The sequence below is a fragment of the Papilio machaon genome, chromosome 28, assembly GCF_912999745.1.
Source record: "Papilio machaon chromosome 28, ilPapMach1.1, whole genome shotgun sequence".
NCBI classification, from domain to species: Eukaryota; Metazoa; Arthropoda; class Insecta; order Lepidoptera; family Papilionidae; genus Papilio; species Papilio machaon.
Window position 1 is genome coordinate 3,993,038 of NC_060013.1, and position 15,714 is coordinate 4,008,751.

A 15,714-nucleotide genomic window follows, 5' to 3' on the forward strand; every position below is an offset into this window, starting at 1 on the left:
CTATTTTGGACAAGTGACCTCTTTTCCAAAATGAACCGTTACCACAGACCCTTAGATCAAATTACCTACTTTAAAGATCAATTATTATTATTACTGTCTTCTTCTTTTGACCTAAGTCTTCTGACTTGTCTAAGTCGTCTTCTCTAGAAGAAGACATAGTGAGAATTAGGAATGCTTTAAGTTCAATATGAACCCCTTTGAGAAACCCTGTCTGAGAGGAATAAAAAAATAAGACGGTACCAATCTCTGTTCCATTCAGTCATTCTGATGTTAACTGTTTATAAACATACATACAAACATTCACATTTTATTAGTACTTACCATTTCAATACACACTCTTAGTAAAATAAGAGCTCGTATATAATTAACTACCGTCATTTGATATCTAAAAGATTGATTAGAAGATGACGATTTCTTCTTTAAAATTGAAAGAAGGTCTTTTAGCTTTAAAGAGAAGAATTCTTCACAAACAGCTGCTGATGAATTTCTAAAAGAGGAATTTTCAGCATATAACAAAGCGTATAATTACATGTATGAGCTTGTATGAACGTGTATGAGTACCTTAGTAATGGCACCATAAGTCTGCAACAGACTCCTAAACTAAGTCCTTCCCAGCAGCAAGAATAAAGTGTCTCATACACTGATATGTCATTACTCTTAGATAATGACACCACACACGCATCTATGGCATCGTCCCACCAACCTGTAGCCGTATCACCTATATACAAACATGTAATTAGTACCCATTTCCACTAGTGACTGCAAAAAAGATGCTAAAGATGCTACTCGTAGTGGAAAAAACGCATATGTCAAAAGGACAATTACTCCAGTCTTTTATCCTGAAGAAGTCTGGTCTTTTGTAGACTTACCTGCTATCAACTGGCTGATAGTCTTCAGTAGGCTGGAGTCAGCAGTAATCAGCGCTTCCAATAAAGCTGCAAGCAGTACACCGCTCTCACCTTGAGCTTCCGAAAGACGTGCGGGCAGTAGACCGGCATACCACCTCCAAGTAGACCTGAGACCAATAACTTAATGGATCGTTCATCGTGAACTACTTTCTAGAACAAGTCTAGAGCTTAGATTTATATCTAACGAAGTTACAAGAAAACACACTCATACACAAAACGTACGTCTAAGTTACCCGACTAAAGAGGGTAATTTTAACGCATACTTTTTATTTGTAGCAACTTCATTGTGACCTAATTATTGGCAGAGCGTTGGTGGTTCAGAGGTTAAGCACTTGACTTGTAATCTGCAGCTCCTGAGTTCGAATCCCGACATGTACCAAATGTATTTTTCGATTTACATATATACATTTATCCGAAGTTCCTACAGTGAAGGAAAACATCGTGATGCTGCACATATCTGAGAAGAAATTCAATGATATGTGTGAAGTCAAACCCGCACTTGGTTGTGGTTGACTATGACCTCAGGCGGGGTCACGGAAGAAAGCTAAAGCGTTCCCGTGGCGCCCGCCATAATGCGTTAGAGGGCAGTCAGGTTTTAGTGGGTATTCTGGTCACCTTCTGTGGCCGGCGAGTCCCACACTCCCTACGCCATTGCACAGCCCGGCGTAGGCGTGCGTAAACGCATTTCCTGACTATAAAAAAAAAAAAAAAAAAAAAAAAAAAAAAAAAAATGGTTGACTATGACCTAGTCATATCTAACTTAGGGTAGACTTAAAGCACCTCAGTGATGATGTATGAGCTGATGATGAAATGAAACAAATTGTATATACTTGTATGAGTCTCCAGACGGTAGTAATCCTATGAGTTTAGCTTTCATATCGCAAGTAGATATGTCAGATGTTATTGTCCTAATGATCCATTGCATTGGATTCGATTCCGGTGGCAATTTTTTTGATAAATATGAAACTTCCAGAAGTAAAGAATGCTGTTGTTCGAAAGTCGATACTTTCTCGAATTCCGGCCACAACTGTTAAGTAAAAAATAAATTTATAGAAAAAAATATTATGTCAAATCAAAAAGAAAACTTTGTACAAATAGATTATGTAATACGTGGATAAGCGAGAGTCAAAGGAAACGAGATATTTTTCTCGCTTATAAAGGTTTCTATCTAACCGGAGTATCTCGCTTATAGAGGTTTCTATCTAACTCGAGTAACTCGCTTATAGAGGTTTCTATCTAACTCGAGTAACTCGCTTATAGAGGTTTCTATCTAACTCGAGTAACTCGCTTATAGAGGTTTCTATCTAACTCGAGTAACTCGCTTATAGAGGTTTCTATCTAACCCGAGTATCTCGCTTATAAAGGTTTTTATCTAACCCGAGTTTCTCGCTTATAGAGGTTTCACTCTAACTCGAGTTTGTCGCTTATATAGTCCGTCGGGATCAAAAATTGATTCTCGCTTAAAGAGGTTTCTCGCTTATTCAGTTCTCACTTAGTATTAGTGTATTATGACTTTAAAATTTATTACCAAAGTTTCAAATTTGATTTGACACAAAGCATACAAAAGTATTCAAAATAGCTTCTTAAGTCTGAAGTAGAAGTTAAATAACATTAAATCTAATATATAAAATTCTCGTGTCGCAGAGTTTGTGGTTAAACTCCTCCAAAACGGCTTGACCGATTCTCATGAAATTTTGTGAGCATATTCAGTAGGTCTGAGAATCCAACAACATCTATTTTTCATTTTTTTTTAACTGCGCGCGGACGGATTCGCGGGCGACAGCTAGTATAATATAAAATACTTAACATGACATCGGTTAAAACGACCAAACTATAAAACCTGATTAAACATCGTTATATCAGATTTCAACTATCCAAACTTACCTGATTAACTAAATCCAATACATCATAATCTTTGGCCCTGGAATATTTCACTAGAACCTTCATCACATCTTTCTGATGAAGAATTTTCTTCATCAAACAATAAGGTTTCATCACCAAATGATCAAATACCACTGGCATAAACTCTTCACAAAAACCTTCCATCATCACGACACATTCAACTTCAGTGGTAGACAGAAATTCAAATATTACATGAAGTAAATCCATAAAATATGGAATATGTCGCTTTTTTATACCATTTTTGTAACATTCTTTTATAAAAGACAACCATTTTTTTATTTCTTTAGTCAAATCTTCATTTTCAATGTTTTTTTCGAAAATATCTATGAATTTTTTTAAAGATTTCGCTATATTTATAACATCATCTTCGAATACATCATTTTCTAGGTTATATCCAATTTTCTCCACATTCCATTCTTTGCACCACAATTTAAAACTTTTTATAAAATCTTGTGGAAAATATTTCAATAGTGTTTCATATTTTTTCAAACATGATGACAAATTTTTTGACTGTTCAATGATTTCTTCGGGTTTCAATTTTAATATAATCTTTGAAATAACTTTCACTGTATCCTGAAAAAAAAAGAAAAATATACAATCGCACTTGGATAAGCGAGAAACTTGGGTTAGAGAGTAACCTCTAGAAGCGAGAGTCATTGTCAAGGTCCCGATGGACGACCTCTATAAGCGAGAAACTTGGGTTAGAGAGTAACCTCTAGAAGCGAGAGTCATTGTCAAGGTCCCGACGGACGACCTCCATGGGCGAGAAACTTGGGTTAGAGAGTAACCTCTAGAAGCGAGAGTCATTGTCAAGGTCCCGACGGACGACCTCCATGGGCGAGAAACTTGGGTTAGAGAGTAACCTCTAGAAGCGAGAGTCATTGTCAAGGTCCCGACGGACGACCTCCATGGGCGAGAAACTTGGGTTAGAGAGTAACCTCTAGAAGCGAGAGTCATTGTCAAGGTCCCGAAGAACGACCTCCATGGGCGAGAAACTTGGGTTAGAGAGTAACCTCTAGAAGCGAGAGAAATATCGCGGTCCTTTGGACTCATGCTTATCCAGGTTCGATTGAATTTTTGTAAAAATAAACTAAAATAAACAAAAAATAAACTATAAAAATAGAAATCTCATAATTAAATAAACAAACATACCTCAAGATGTAATTTCACAAGAACATCAGCATATTGAGTGAAAAAATTCAAAATACCCTCTAAATATAAAAAATCCAAGTCCTCTTCAACCGTAAACAATTTTTCACAAACAAAATTATCTTCTAATAATCTATGGCACAAATTCTCATCCAAATCAAAGACATCTTTTGCAAATGATAAAATAATAAAAAGGCGGGAAATGTCGCCATTTTGTTTCTCAATAATATTTTCAATCATATTATACCAATCTTTGTCCGTACCATATATTTGTTTTATAAAATCTAATGTCAATTTCATTTTGTTCTTTATCACGCGTACATCCGCCATTTTGTTTACGTGGTTGCCATTTTGTTTTAATAGAATAACGTTAAGAAGTTCCAATTCAAAATTAGTTAGGACATTTCTAAACAATTCTATTTTGTCTTTGAACAAATCCATTGCGTTCTTATAGATTATATTGGATTGTTTTAAATCAATTTTAGCTATTTTTTGTATAAGTTTTGGAAGATATTTCTGTGCTAAGGCATTATCGTCTTTCATTATGTTTACTATAATTTCTGATATATCTAAAAATGCTGCTTTATTTTTAGCTGTAAAGATAAATGTGACGATTTTATTTAATACAAATAGGTTTTCAAAAACAATTTAGTATTCCTATTAAAAGGGGCTAGATTAAGGATAAATAAAAAAAACTTGAGAGATGTCAAAGGACACCCGGATGGAACGAAGTTCCTTTCAATTAATTAGTGAAGGAACCAATGTTTATTCTATGAATAAAAAACTTAAGTCTTCACAAGAAGTACATTTTATTTCTATGAATTTTCGTTATATATTGTCACGTCGTTGCCATGGTTACTATAGCAAAAAGTGTCGTGACAACTTTTCGTAAGAATTTTTTCCGTCTAGCCCCCTTTCACAACGCGCGATAAGGAACTTCGTTCCAAAAACAAAAATAAAAAATACGTACATTCAATAATAACAAAATATAATCTTACTAATATTATAAATGCAAATGTTTGGATGTATGGATGTTTGTTAGAAGTTATCTCCAGAATGTCTCAACGGATCTTGATGAAATTTGTCACAGATGTAGAACATAATCTGTGTACAAATATTCTTCAATATCAGATGGCATCCATGTTTTTTTTTTACAATGTATAAAGCAGGTGCTTTCTGCATCTGATCAAATGTAATATGAGATTTACTAATTGCCTTATTATTTTGCTTTGTGTAACTAGCTATCGCCCGCGACTCTGTCCGCGGAATTTAAAAAAATCTTAATTAGTAGCCATGCCTTACACCGAGATACATGCAACCGTTCTGGAGATAACTTCAAACAAACATCCATCCATCCAAACATTCGCATTTATAATATTAGTAAGATTTGACGTGGATTTTCATTGACCAATAAGTGTTTCTCGTTGGACCTATCAATAATTTGACATAATACGACTTTTTTTGGATTCTATGACCTTAATCTGACAAAAAATAGTTATTTAAAAAAAACAAAAAAAATGGGACCCATCTGCAAGCACTTCCTTTCGATTAAAATATTTTTTATCAAAATCACAACATACACATTAAAAAAAAATACAGTCGAATTGATAACCTCCTTCTTTTTGAAGTCGGCTAAAAAAACTATTGAGCCGATTGATCTATAGGTCGAACGACCCAACGGGAAACATAAGTAAGAGGTGATACTTACAACACAATGTGGAGTTGTATAACACAGTATGTGCCAACTTGTCATGCTGTGAGACCTGTCTCAGTATATCGCACACTGAGGTTCGGATTTCACTGCTTTCAGTGTCCACAAACTGTATAGTTACATGTAATAAGAGTTGAATTCCACTGCAGTCATATTTGTAATACATATTTACATCTCTTTCACTCTTTTAGACAATAACAGAGATAACGATATGTATTACAAAGGTCACAGAATTCGTTACTCGACTAACTCAGTGCAGTGCTTTCCTTTGTAACAGTCTAGAGCTGAAATGACTAGACTGATTTTAACAAATGAGGTGTCATTCGATTGGTCTCTTTCCCCTGAGTGTCATAGTGTGTCAATCAGCCCAAAACACATATTTTAATACGTGAGAGATGAAATTATAAAAAAATAAGTAAAAAGAACAAGTTCAAATCTCACTCGCTATAACATTTTTTACATTCTTAAATATTTTTTTCGATTTTTTTTAAATTAATTCAAAAAGAAAGTGTTTCATAAAATACTACTGTTTAGTTGAAATTAATTTTTATAAAATCATTGTTTTAAAATGCAGCCAACAAACGCCACAATTTCATTTATTACAGACTGAGTCACTCAATTCTAGAGTGAGGTGTCATTTAATTTGTACTCTTTAGCTAAGTGTCATAAAGTGTAGTCAAAAACTGTTGGTTATAATTGACATATGTGACTAACTTGCAGCAGGACATCTAACGCGATGTCCCCGCACACTGTAAGTATGCGCGTGCGCAGCTGCGGGCGCACACGTAACACGCACGCACTATAACAAAGTGCTCTACGTACGTTCTCATGAGGAACGCGATCCCATACTAAATGAAAGGAAACTTTAATATAAACTTGTGTTAAAAAAAGGTCGGAGACCTAAATTTAATCCTCTTTCACTTCCCACCATTTTCTTTTCCAAGGATGGGAAGGGTAAGTGGATTTGAAGGAAGAGGGGACACATGGGAAAATGTATATGTGAGTCCCTTCCTCTGTAGATTAGAGGAAGGCAACGCATCTGAAATTAGAGATATCTATGGCGGTCTTTTCGCTATTTCGGCGAACTTAGGTGGCCGCTTGTTTGCCACCTTATGATATATAAAAAACAAGATTCTTTGTATTGTGGGGTAGTTTAAAACCTAGAGAGAGGGTGAGGGGTTGAAATGTTGTAAAAAAATACATGCAATATTAATTGGAAAGCACTGTTTTAAACTTGAACCGATGGCTCCTACGTAAACTATGGTACGTTTGAAACGCAATTTTTTTCAGAAACAAAAAAAAATTAAACATTAATAATAATAATTAAATCGCATCAAACATGAATATACAATAGAAAGGCAAAATCTACAGATTTTTTTTTCTGAAAAATTTACATCATTTAAAATATGTTTGAAACATTTATTAAGTTTTTTTATGCCGTTTGAATTTAGTATGTATAACTCTTTTTTTCAACGGAATAAGTTGGAACCCCCCAAAAAAAAATTTTTTTTTTATATTTTATATAATAACTGTTAGTTAAAAAATAAATTTTGACACTTACAATTGGCGTAAAGTAATTCATGTAAAACTTGTAACATCTTCGTATCTTCATATCTTAACGCTAAACTATGCATTTGGTTTAAATTTAGCTGAAAATAAAATATATATATATATATAAATAAATAGTTATAAAAAAAATTATAGAAATTATATTCAATGTCATTGTATCAAGATGGCGGCCGCCACAAAATGGCTAGAATAATAGTACAAAATGATATAATTAAATTCAAAAAAATTAACTGAAAATAAAAAAAATGAATTGCTAAAAAGTTGAAATTGACTTAAAAAAAACAATTTACAAATCTCTATTCATTTTATATTATAATTTTAACAAAATAACTCGAAAAAAGTGTTCGGTATGGCCGCCATTTATGAAATATGACATTTCTTTGTTTACCATTACCTTTATAATAATTCCCTCGTTGATGAAAGGAATTCCTAAATTCATGTATTTCTCCAAATGTATACATTCTAAAGAATCTTCATCTTTATTCATATTTCTACCGTATTTGCCTAGAAAAGTTTTTATTTTTTATATATAGGGTGACTAGTATAGGTTATTTGACAATCATATAAAAAAAACACATTAAAATATATTTTTTAATATAGTTGGTATAATAGTCAGTGGTTAAGCACTTGACTTGCAATCTACAGGTCTTGTGTTCGAATCTCAACATGTACCAATGTGTTTTTCGATTTACATAACGAGGGGTGAAAGGCTATTTGTTTTAAGCGACATTTTTTGCAACATTGACTTATATATATATATATTGTTAGGACTGTTGAGGGTAGTCTCAAAAAAGGTTTTATAAGGAAGCGTGCGCTGCTGCTCGAGGCAGTCTCTTTCCATTCGTCATTGCGGAACGTCTGACATTTTTGTTTACTTTCGTTCGGTTTGAGTTTATACTACAGCGAGGATTATTATGAAGTATAGTTAAATTAATTATTTCGCTGTTAGTTTAATTCTTTTAAAATACTTTTGCATCAAATATCTTACATCAGAAGTGGGATAGGCTCCGCGTGATTCTATCCACTTTGCTCACTCTGTGTTTGTGTTTGCATTTTCGTAAAAAATAAATGCAAAGAGAAAAATGTCAGATCGTTACCGTGATAATTGTTGTAGTCGTAGCAAGTTGAGTCGATATCAAAGTCGTACCAGTGTTCGCGAAACATGGGTAGCGTGGACCAAGCCGTGTATTCTGCATGGGAATATGTGAGTAGTGAGGCTCACGCGCTGTCTGTGTATTTCACAGCAGACAGGATTGTGGACGCGATCTATTCAATTTGTACTGCGGTAAGATCGAACCAATATTTTTATATTTCAAGTTTTGATGCCAAATAAGTCAACATCAGACTTTTCATTTAATTTAAAGATGTGTTCTTTACTAAAGACTGAAATTGAATACCTCGATCAGTTTATTAGTGAGGGTCAGGTAAGGCCGAGTCGTGGCAAGATTTAACACGTTACATGCCAACATGATTTTTTTCATTTTAAAGTGAACTTGTAAGGCTGGTCGGTTGCGCTGAGCGTGTTAAGCCATTACCTGAGTCAGACGTATGTCGTTATGTCGTAATAGTCATTGATGCCCTTTATTAGTTCAGTTTGTTTTGTCCATGTATTGTCGAGATGCTCTGCGTTGCGTAGACTGCGGGATAGCCAACTGCAGAAGTGAGATTGTGAACGGAATATGAGACGTTCTGTATCAGGACATGTTGCTTCTAGGGTATTTTCAGGACTGACAAACTGCGGGTTGCCATTAATATCATGTAGAGGACGGACTGCGGGACGCTTGCCCTACATGGTGCCACGGTGAGGGGAGTGGACTCCTGAGACATGCTCTGCTTTTTTTTAACGGTGAGACATCTTATGTTTGTCAAGAAAAACTCCAATTCATTGCACAGTGAATACTTTTATTCCATTTTCAACATTTCTAACGGTCAATTCTACTAGACGACTGTCTTTCCACTAGACGACTTATCACATCGACGGATATCCAACGACTGCCCGAGCTCCTGACTCAATAATCAAACGCTGTTTCAACCCCACCACTCTCAATCCATTCGCCGGAAGTTGTCACAAAAGAGTGGCGGGGTCGAGCAGTGCTGCCATCTAAGAAAACTAAAACTACCTTTTATAAAATTATTACATTCGGCCATCCTACGAAATGTGTAGCCTCCTGGCACACTAAAACATCAGGAACTCTGCCAATTAATTACTTACTAACTTAAGTTACTTATTATAATTTTGAAGCCAATATAATAAAATCTTAATTTAATTTAACAATATAACTATAATACAATATTATAAAACGGTATAAAAGTATCTATTTTCCTCATAAAAGTATTCAACCTATGTAATAATTATTAGAGACAGCGATTAGATACTTTGGAACGTTTTCCTCTTAAAACAGCCGTTGAAATAAGAAACGTCCCTGGTAAACAAGCAGAATCCAAATCCAATCTCCTACAAACTTTTGAGCGCCTAACTAATACTTTGGATGTTCAAATTGAGAAGAATGAGCCGACTCCACAACGTCTACAGTCGTTGTCGAATTTACCAATACTTGGACTGAAATGGATGTGCTAGCGTCTGTCAAAAGCACAGAAAAAACAGAACTGACGAACTAAACTCCAAGCAACTTCCTTTCGTCGGAGAAGTCATTCCAGTTTACATGTTATAAAGATTAAAAGAGATTAACAAATATTAGAAGAGTACATTTTCTCGCCAGAGAATTAGCAAAGGCAGAAAAATACGCTCACAGCTGGGTTAAAAATGGTAAAATACTTTTACGAAAAACAGAAGGGGCATTGTCATTAAAAACGAAGATCAACTACATTCATTACGGACACAAAATAAAATATTCTACGTAGTACAATATTTAAACACATTTGTATAACATATACCGTCCATAATGTTATCTTGCTTGTTCATTTTATAAATGTAATATGTAGACACACTTTACTAAAACATAAAAATCAACACTCCCAACATAATACAATTAACTGCCAACAATCAACTTACTCTTATCACACATACTACCACCGCATCATAGAAGTGTACAATGCCAGGCATACTTATAAAATTCACATTAGTTCCCCAATTTGTTTATCTTACAAGTATGCTAACCTTGAAATTAATGTTCCATATTACGGTTGCTTAATTTGTAAATACTGGTACTGTGTAAACATCAACACACTGTACGGCCTATTACTACTACCATTCGAGAACATTATATATTACTCATGTACACTAAATTTATGAAAAGTTACAATAAAAGTTGCAATATACGTGTCATATTACTAATCTACAATATCTTATATACAATGATATAAATATCAATTTCACACTATCAACTAACATTATTAAAACTCATGACAATAAAAATACAACATCATTCCTCCAATAGTGTCAACTTCATGAAAACTGTTATTGTTACTTAATAACGAAGCACGAATTTTGTTTACAAAATCAAAACATACGTTTTATCAATTTAAACCTCTATTAATATGTCGTATTATGTATACACATACTAAGGCACTCTGATGTTTTACAAAACAAACAGCCCTAAACGTAGTACTTATATCCATTCATTTTTTTGGTAGGAGTACTAATGTACCCTTAATTATATCCGACATACAAATAATGTACCACACAATCTCAATAATTAATGATAACATCGACAACATTGTACCATCTAAGGCACAAACCTGCACATCTGAAGAATTCAACTCATTAATAAAATCACCAACACATAAACTAAAGATTCTAACACAGAATATAAAGAGTATATTGTGCAATTTTAACGGTTTCCTATTACTTCTTTCCAGAATAGCAATAAGTCCTGGCACCATTATTTTATTAGAATGCTGGCTTAACAATTTATGTATCCCTTAAATAAAGGGGTACAATACTAGTAGTCTAGAATTTTTTTAAAAAAACTAAAACGATGGCATAATGATATATATATACTAAAAACTATTTACACTGTGATTCCTTTGAACATAAACTTTCAGATGCTACCTGTATTATAACAAATAAAAAAATGGTATTATCCTAAAGTCCATTAACAGATCGCAATCATTTCATAATGTAATACCATTCCTTAAATCATTAGAAGAACTATTAATCTCATCTAAGAATTATAAAAAAAAACATCGTAATAACAGGTGATATGAACATAATGTTCAAAATGCTCTCACCGACCACAATACCATATTCCTTCCTAGTCATGGATACTAACCAAACAAAACCCTTTTTCACTATCACTGTTACCAAGACTAATTACAAAGAAGTTTCTGAAACAATCAAAGCATCAGACCTCTCAAAAATATTTATTACTGCTGATTGTAACTTGGCCACAAACTATCTTTTAGATAATATATCTAAACCAATTACCAGACACTAAAAAAAACTCTGGATCTTGACAGGACTATTAAGGTGCATGAAAAATAGAGATCGAATGCATATGAAATTACGAAATCAACCTGTTAATGTTATTTTTATTGAGACATATAAACGTTATAGAAATCACTGTAAAACCCTTCTTAGAAAAGCAAAAGCCAATTATGAAATAGAACGTCTGAGGGAAGCTAGTAAAGCGAAAAATATGAAAATAACGTGGCGAATCATAAACGAAATTACACATTTTAAAACAATTCCCAAGGTATCACAAGATCTTCTAGAAAATAACCAACTATAAAAAAAAAAGCAGTCAACGATGTGAATAGTTATTTTGTTAATATAGGTAAAGCTCTCGCAGAAAATATTGCTCCCGACACTGATATAAGTAATAGTCTACAGCCAACTAATACAACACTAAATTCCGTGATCCTAACAGATGCCGATATACCTGAAATTCTGAACACCATTAACGCGTTAAAAATCGATAGCTCCATGGGCTGGGACAATATTCCCTCCGCTGTACTACGCCAAAATAGTTACTTACTTGCACCAGTCATAACACACATTGTTAATCTTTCCCTACAGTCAAGAGTCTTTCCTAAATCTCTTAAACATGGCAAAAAAATACCTATGCACAAAAGTGATGATAAAATGATTGTTGGTAACTACAGGCCCAATTCCATATTAACATATTTATCGAAGGTTTTTGAAAAGATAATTAACAATAGATTGGTCAGTTATCTAGAACACAACAACATGTTCTCTAAAAATCCATTTGGCTTCCGAAGAAATAGGTCGACTTCAAATGCTGTACTAACATTAACAGAATATGTCGCCAAAAACTATCAGAAAAAAGAGTATTGCTCTATTTCTAAATCTTGCAAAGGCCTTTGACACTGTGCCAATACCGCTACTTTTAAACAAGTTAGAAGGTCTTAAAAACAAGGAATCAAAAATGTTCAACTTAACCTTTTCAAAGACTACCTCTCGGATAGGACACAGAGCATAAAGATAGGACCTCATATAAGTGACTCCTTAACTGTTAGCTGTGGTGTTCCGCAGGACAGTATACTAGGGCCTACCCTCTTTCTAGTTTATATAAACGAGCTTTGCAACCTCCCAGTCGATCGCGGTATCATTATCACTTATGCTGATGATACAGTTTTAGTTGTCCAAGGAGACACCTGGCCCGAGACTTTTGCATCAGCCCAGGGAGCGTTTAACAACATCTCAATGTGGCTCAGAAATAATAGATTAACATTAAATATAGAAAAACAAAGCATGTAACATTTTCCATTGAGAACCCGCAGAATTTCGAGTACCTCTTTCTACTTGCACACACCTCATCTACCTGCCAAAACAGGTTCCCGAATATCATGTGTAAATGCCAGACCATACAAAAAGTTACCTCAATTAGATATCTTAGCGTAATCAATTAACTCAGGGAATCAGAAAATTAACTGCAGTTTTCAAAACATCAGGGTTTGTGCATATAAAAGACATCATTAAAATGTTATATTACTCCCTATGTCAGTCTGTGCTAAGTTATTGTATTTCGTCTTGGGGAGGTTCAAATAAAATAAATCTTTTTCCACTCGAGAGAGCCCAACGCGGTATACTAAAATGCAGCACAAACCGCCCATACAGATATCCAACAGCTAACCTGTACAGGGAATGTAAAGTTCTTACAGTAAGGCAACTATATATACCGGCTCTTATCCTTCATCATCACTCATCTATTACATACAATCACGAGCTAATCTTCATTCAACGCTCCGCACATAATATATGTGAAGTGCCAAGAGTTCATACTACGTTTTCCGGAAAATTTTCATACTTCTTAATCCCAATCTTAGCTCTTTCAAATGCAAATGATATTATTTCATATTATACTCATTGATTTAATTGTATAGAACCTTTTAATCCTTGATACAAATTATATATAATACACTCTTAATTTTAATAGGAAGATCCTCCGCGTCGCAGTTTTTCATTTTTTTCTCAGTCCAATAGAAAATAATTCATTCCTCATCATTAATTGGTCGTACAGAATTTTTTTTTTTTTTTTAAGAATTTTGTAGGAAATTTAATGCTCTACAAAAAAGGTATCTTATGTTTTTTTCCGTAAACCTCACCATTTCACTAATATTGAAGATGTAAGATTGATTATTTTAAGTCAAATGTCACTTTTGTTTATGAATTTTATAACTCGACAAGAAATGGCTATTATTGAATGCGCAATAGAAATTTTTGTAGCAAATTAACTGCTCTATAAAAATGGTATCTTATGTTTTGGCGATTAAATTAAGCGTTCAAAAGATATTCATCATCAAACTTTCATGTATACCGATTTTAAGAGTTTTTGATCAAATAATCGAAAAATTTCAATTTAATCTATCAGTTTTGAGAAATAAATCATATCATATCTCAATACGTCATATCTAAATGTATTAAATCCCTGGAATCATGTCTCAATCTCTCTTATTTACATCAAAGTTCAGTCTCAGTCAAATTTAAAGTCATTCGTTTCCTACGGTCCAGCGAGCATCATTGCTCACTCAATCAATATCCAGCGTACATCATTGTTCGCTCAATCATTATCCAGCGAACATTCATTGTTCGCTCAATCATTATCCAGCGAACATTCATTGTTCGCTCAATCATTATCCAGCGAACATTCATTGTTCGCTCAATCGGTATCCCAAAAACATGATATTTCTCCACTATTTAATCGTTCGAAGCGAGTAATTTCAATAGACATAAATACAAAAAAATAAAAGTAAGTAAATGATTCACACACAAATAAAGTTTCATACATAATAAAATAGAAACTTCTATTATTTATTTCCCTGTTGGGGGGTCTCGCTTGTATAACTATGAAATCATTACCCATATTCAATTTCCAAATATCCCGTAAAACGTTTAAAATTCTAAAGAATTCAAAATAGGTAGCATAAATATAAATAAAGAAAAGTGAAAATACGAGTTAAAATCACATTCGATACTTACAAATCAATAACACATTAAATAAATATTTTTTTATAATGACGTAAATAATGATCTCAATAAAAAGTCTTTGTAACACTAGCTTTTACCCGCGACTCCGTCCGCGCGGAATAAAAAGAGAAAACGGGGTAAAAATTATCCTATGTCCTATTCCTGGTTCCAAGCCACCCGCCCACCAATTTTCAGTCAAATCGATTCAGCCGCTCTCGAGTTATAAATAGTGTAACTAACACAACTTTCTTTTAAATATATAGATAGATAGAAGATATGCATAATTTGTATTTTTGGAAAATATTCGTGATCAAATGCAGTATGACAGTGTCATATTTGTGCAGTATCGAAAGTAAAATAAAATAATAAAAAAAAAAAAAAAAAAATAACAAGCGTTATAGCTACTTTGTACTTTAAAGTAATTTTTTTTTTTAATGTAAATTAGTATTTAAAATTCTGAGGGCGTTCATACCTGGATTTTTATATCCCGCTTCTGAAATGTCAAGAAAAACTCCAATTCATTGCACAGTGAATACTTTTATTCCATTTTCAACATTTCTAACGGTCAATTCTACTAGACGACTGTCTTTCCACTAGACGACTTATCACATCGACGGATATCCAACGACTGCCCGAGCTCCTGACTCAATAATCAAACGCTGTTTCAACCCCACCACTCTCAATCCATTCGCCGGAAGTTGTCACAAAAGAGTGGCGGGGTCGAGCAGTGCTGCCATCTAAGAAAACTAAAACTACCTTTTATAAAATTATTACATGTTCGTATGACACGCAAACGTCGTGCCTATGTTATACGAACGATTGTTCGATACTACTTGCGTATAATAAGCGAACGTCGTGCCTATGTTATACGAGTAGTTATGTATCTGACATGTGTGTAATAAGCGAACGTCGTGCCTATGTTATGCACATGTAGATGACACATGATATGCGAACGTCGTGCCTATGTCATGTGCTGAAGTCATTTGTGTAGATGAACTATGCAAACGTCGTGCCTATGGTTCACTATGTTGTTGTAAACGAACTATGCAAACGTCGTGCCTATGGTTCGCTATGTTGTTGTAAAC

At 33.9% G+C, this 15,714-nt stretch overlaps 1 protein-coding gene across 1 annotated transcript in view; it reads right to left on the reverse strand.

Moving 5' to 3' along the window:
• LOC106716394 overlaps positions 1-15,714 on the reverse strand; it is a 30,604-nt gene that overhangs the window by 4,224 nt on the left and 10,666 nt on the right. The window contains exons 12-20 of the mRNA XM_045684958.1: positions 7,634-7,743; positions 7,232-7,319; positions 6,385-6,518; positions 5,668-5,779; positions 3,963-4,552; positions 1,739-1,935; positions 870-1,015; positions 562-718; positions 322-487 (exon numbers count right to left, since the gene is read on the reverse strand). Of these exons, the coding sequence (XP_045540914.1) occupies positions 322-487; positions 562-718; positions 870-1,015; positions 1,739-1,935; positions 3,963-4,552; positions 5,668-5,779; positions 6,385-6,518; positions 7,232-7,319; positions 7,634-7,743 (1,700 nt within the window). The remainder of the gene's footprint in view (positions 1-321; positions 488-561; positions 719-869; positions 1,016-1,738; positions 1,936-3,962; positions 4,553-5,667; positions 5,780-6,384; positions 6,519-7,231; positions 7,320-7,633; positions 7,744-15,714) is intronic.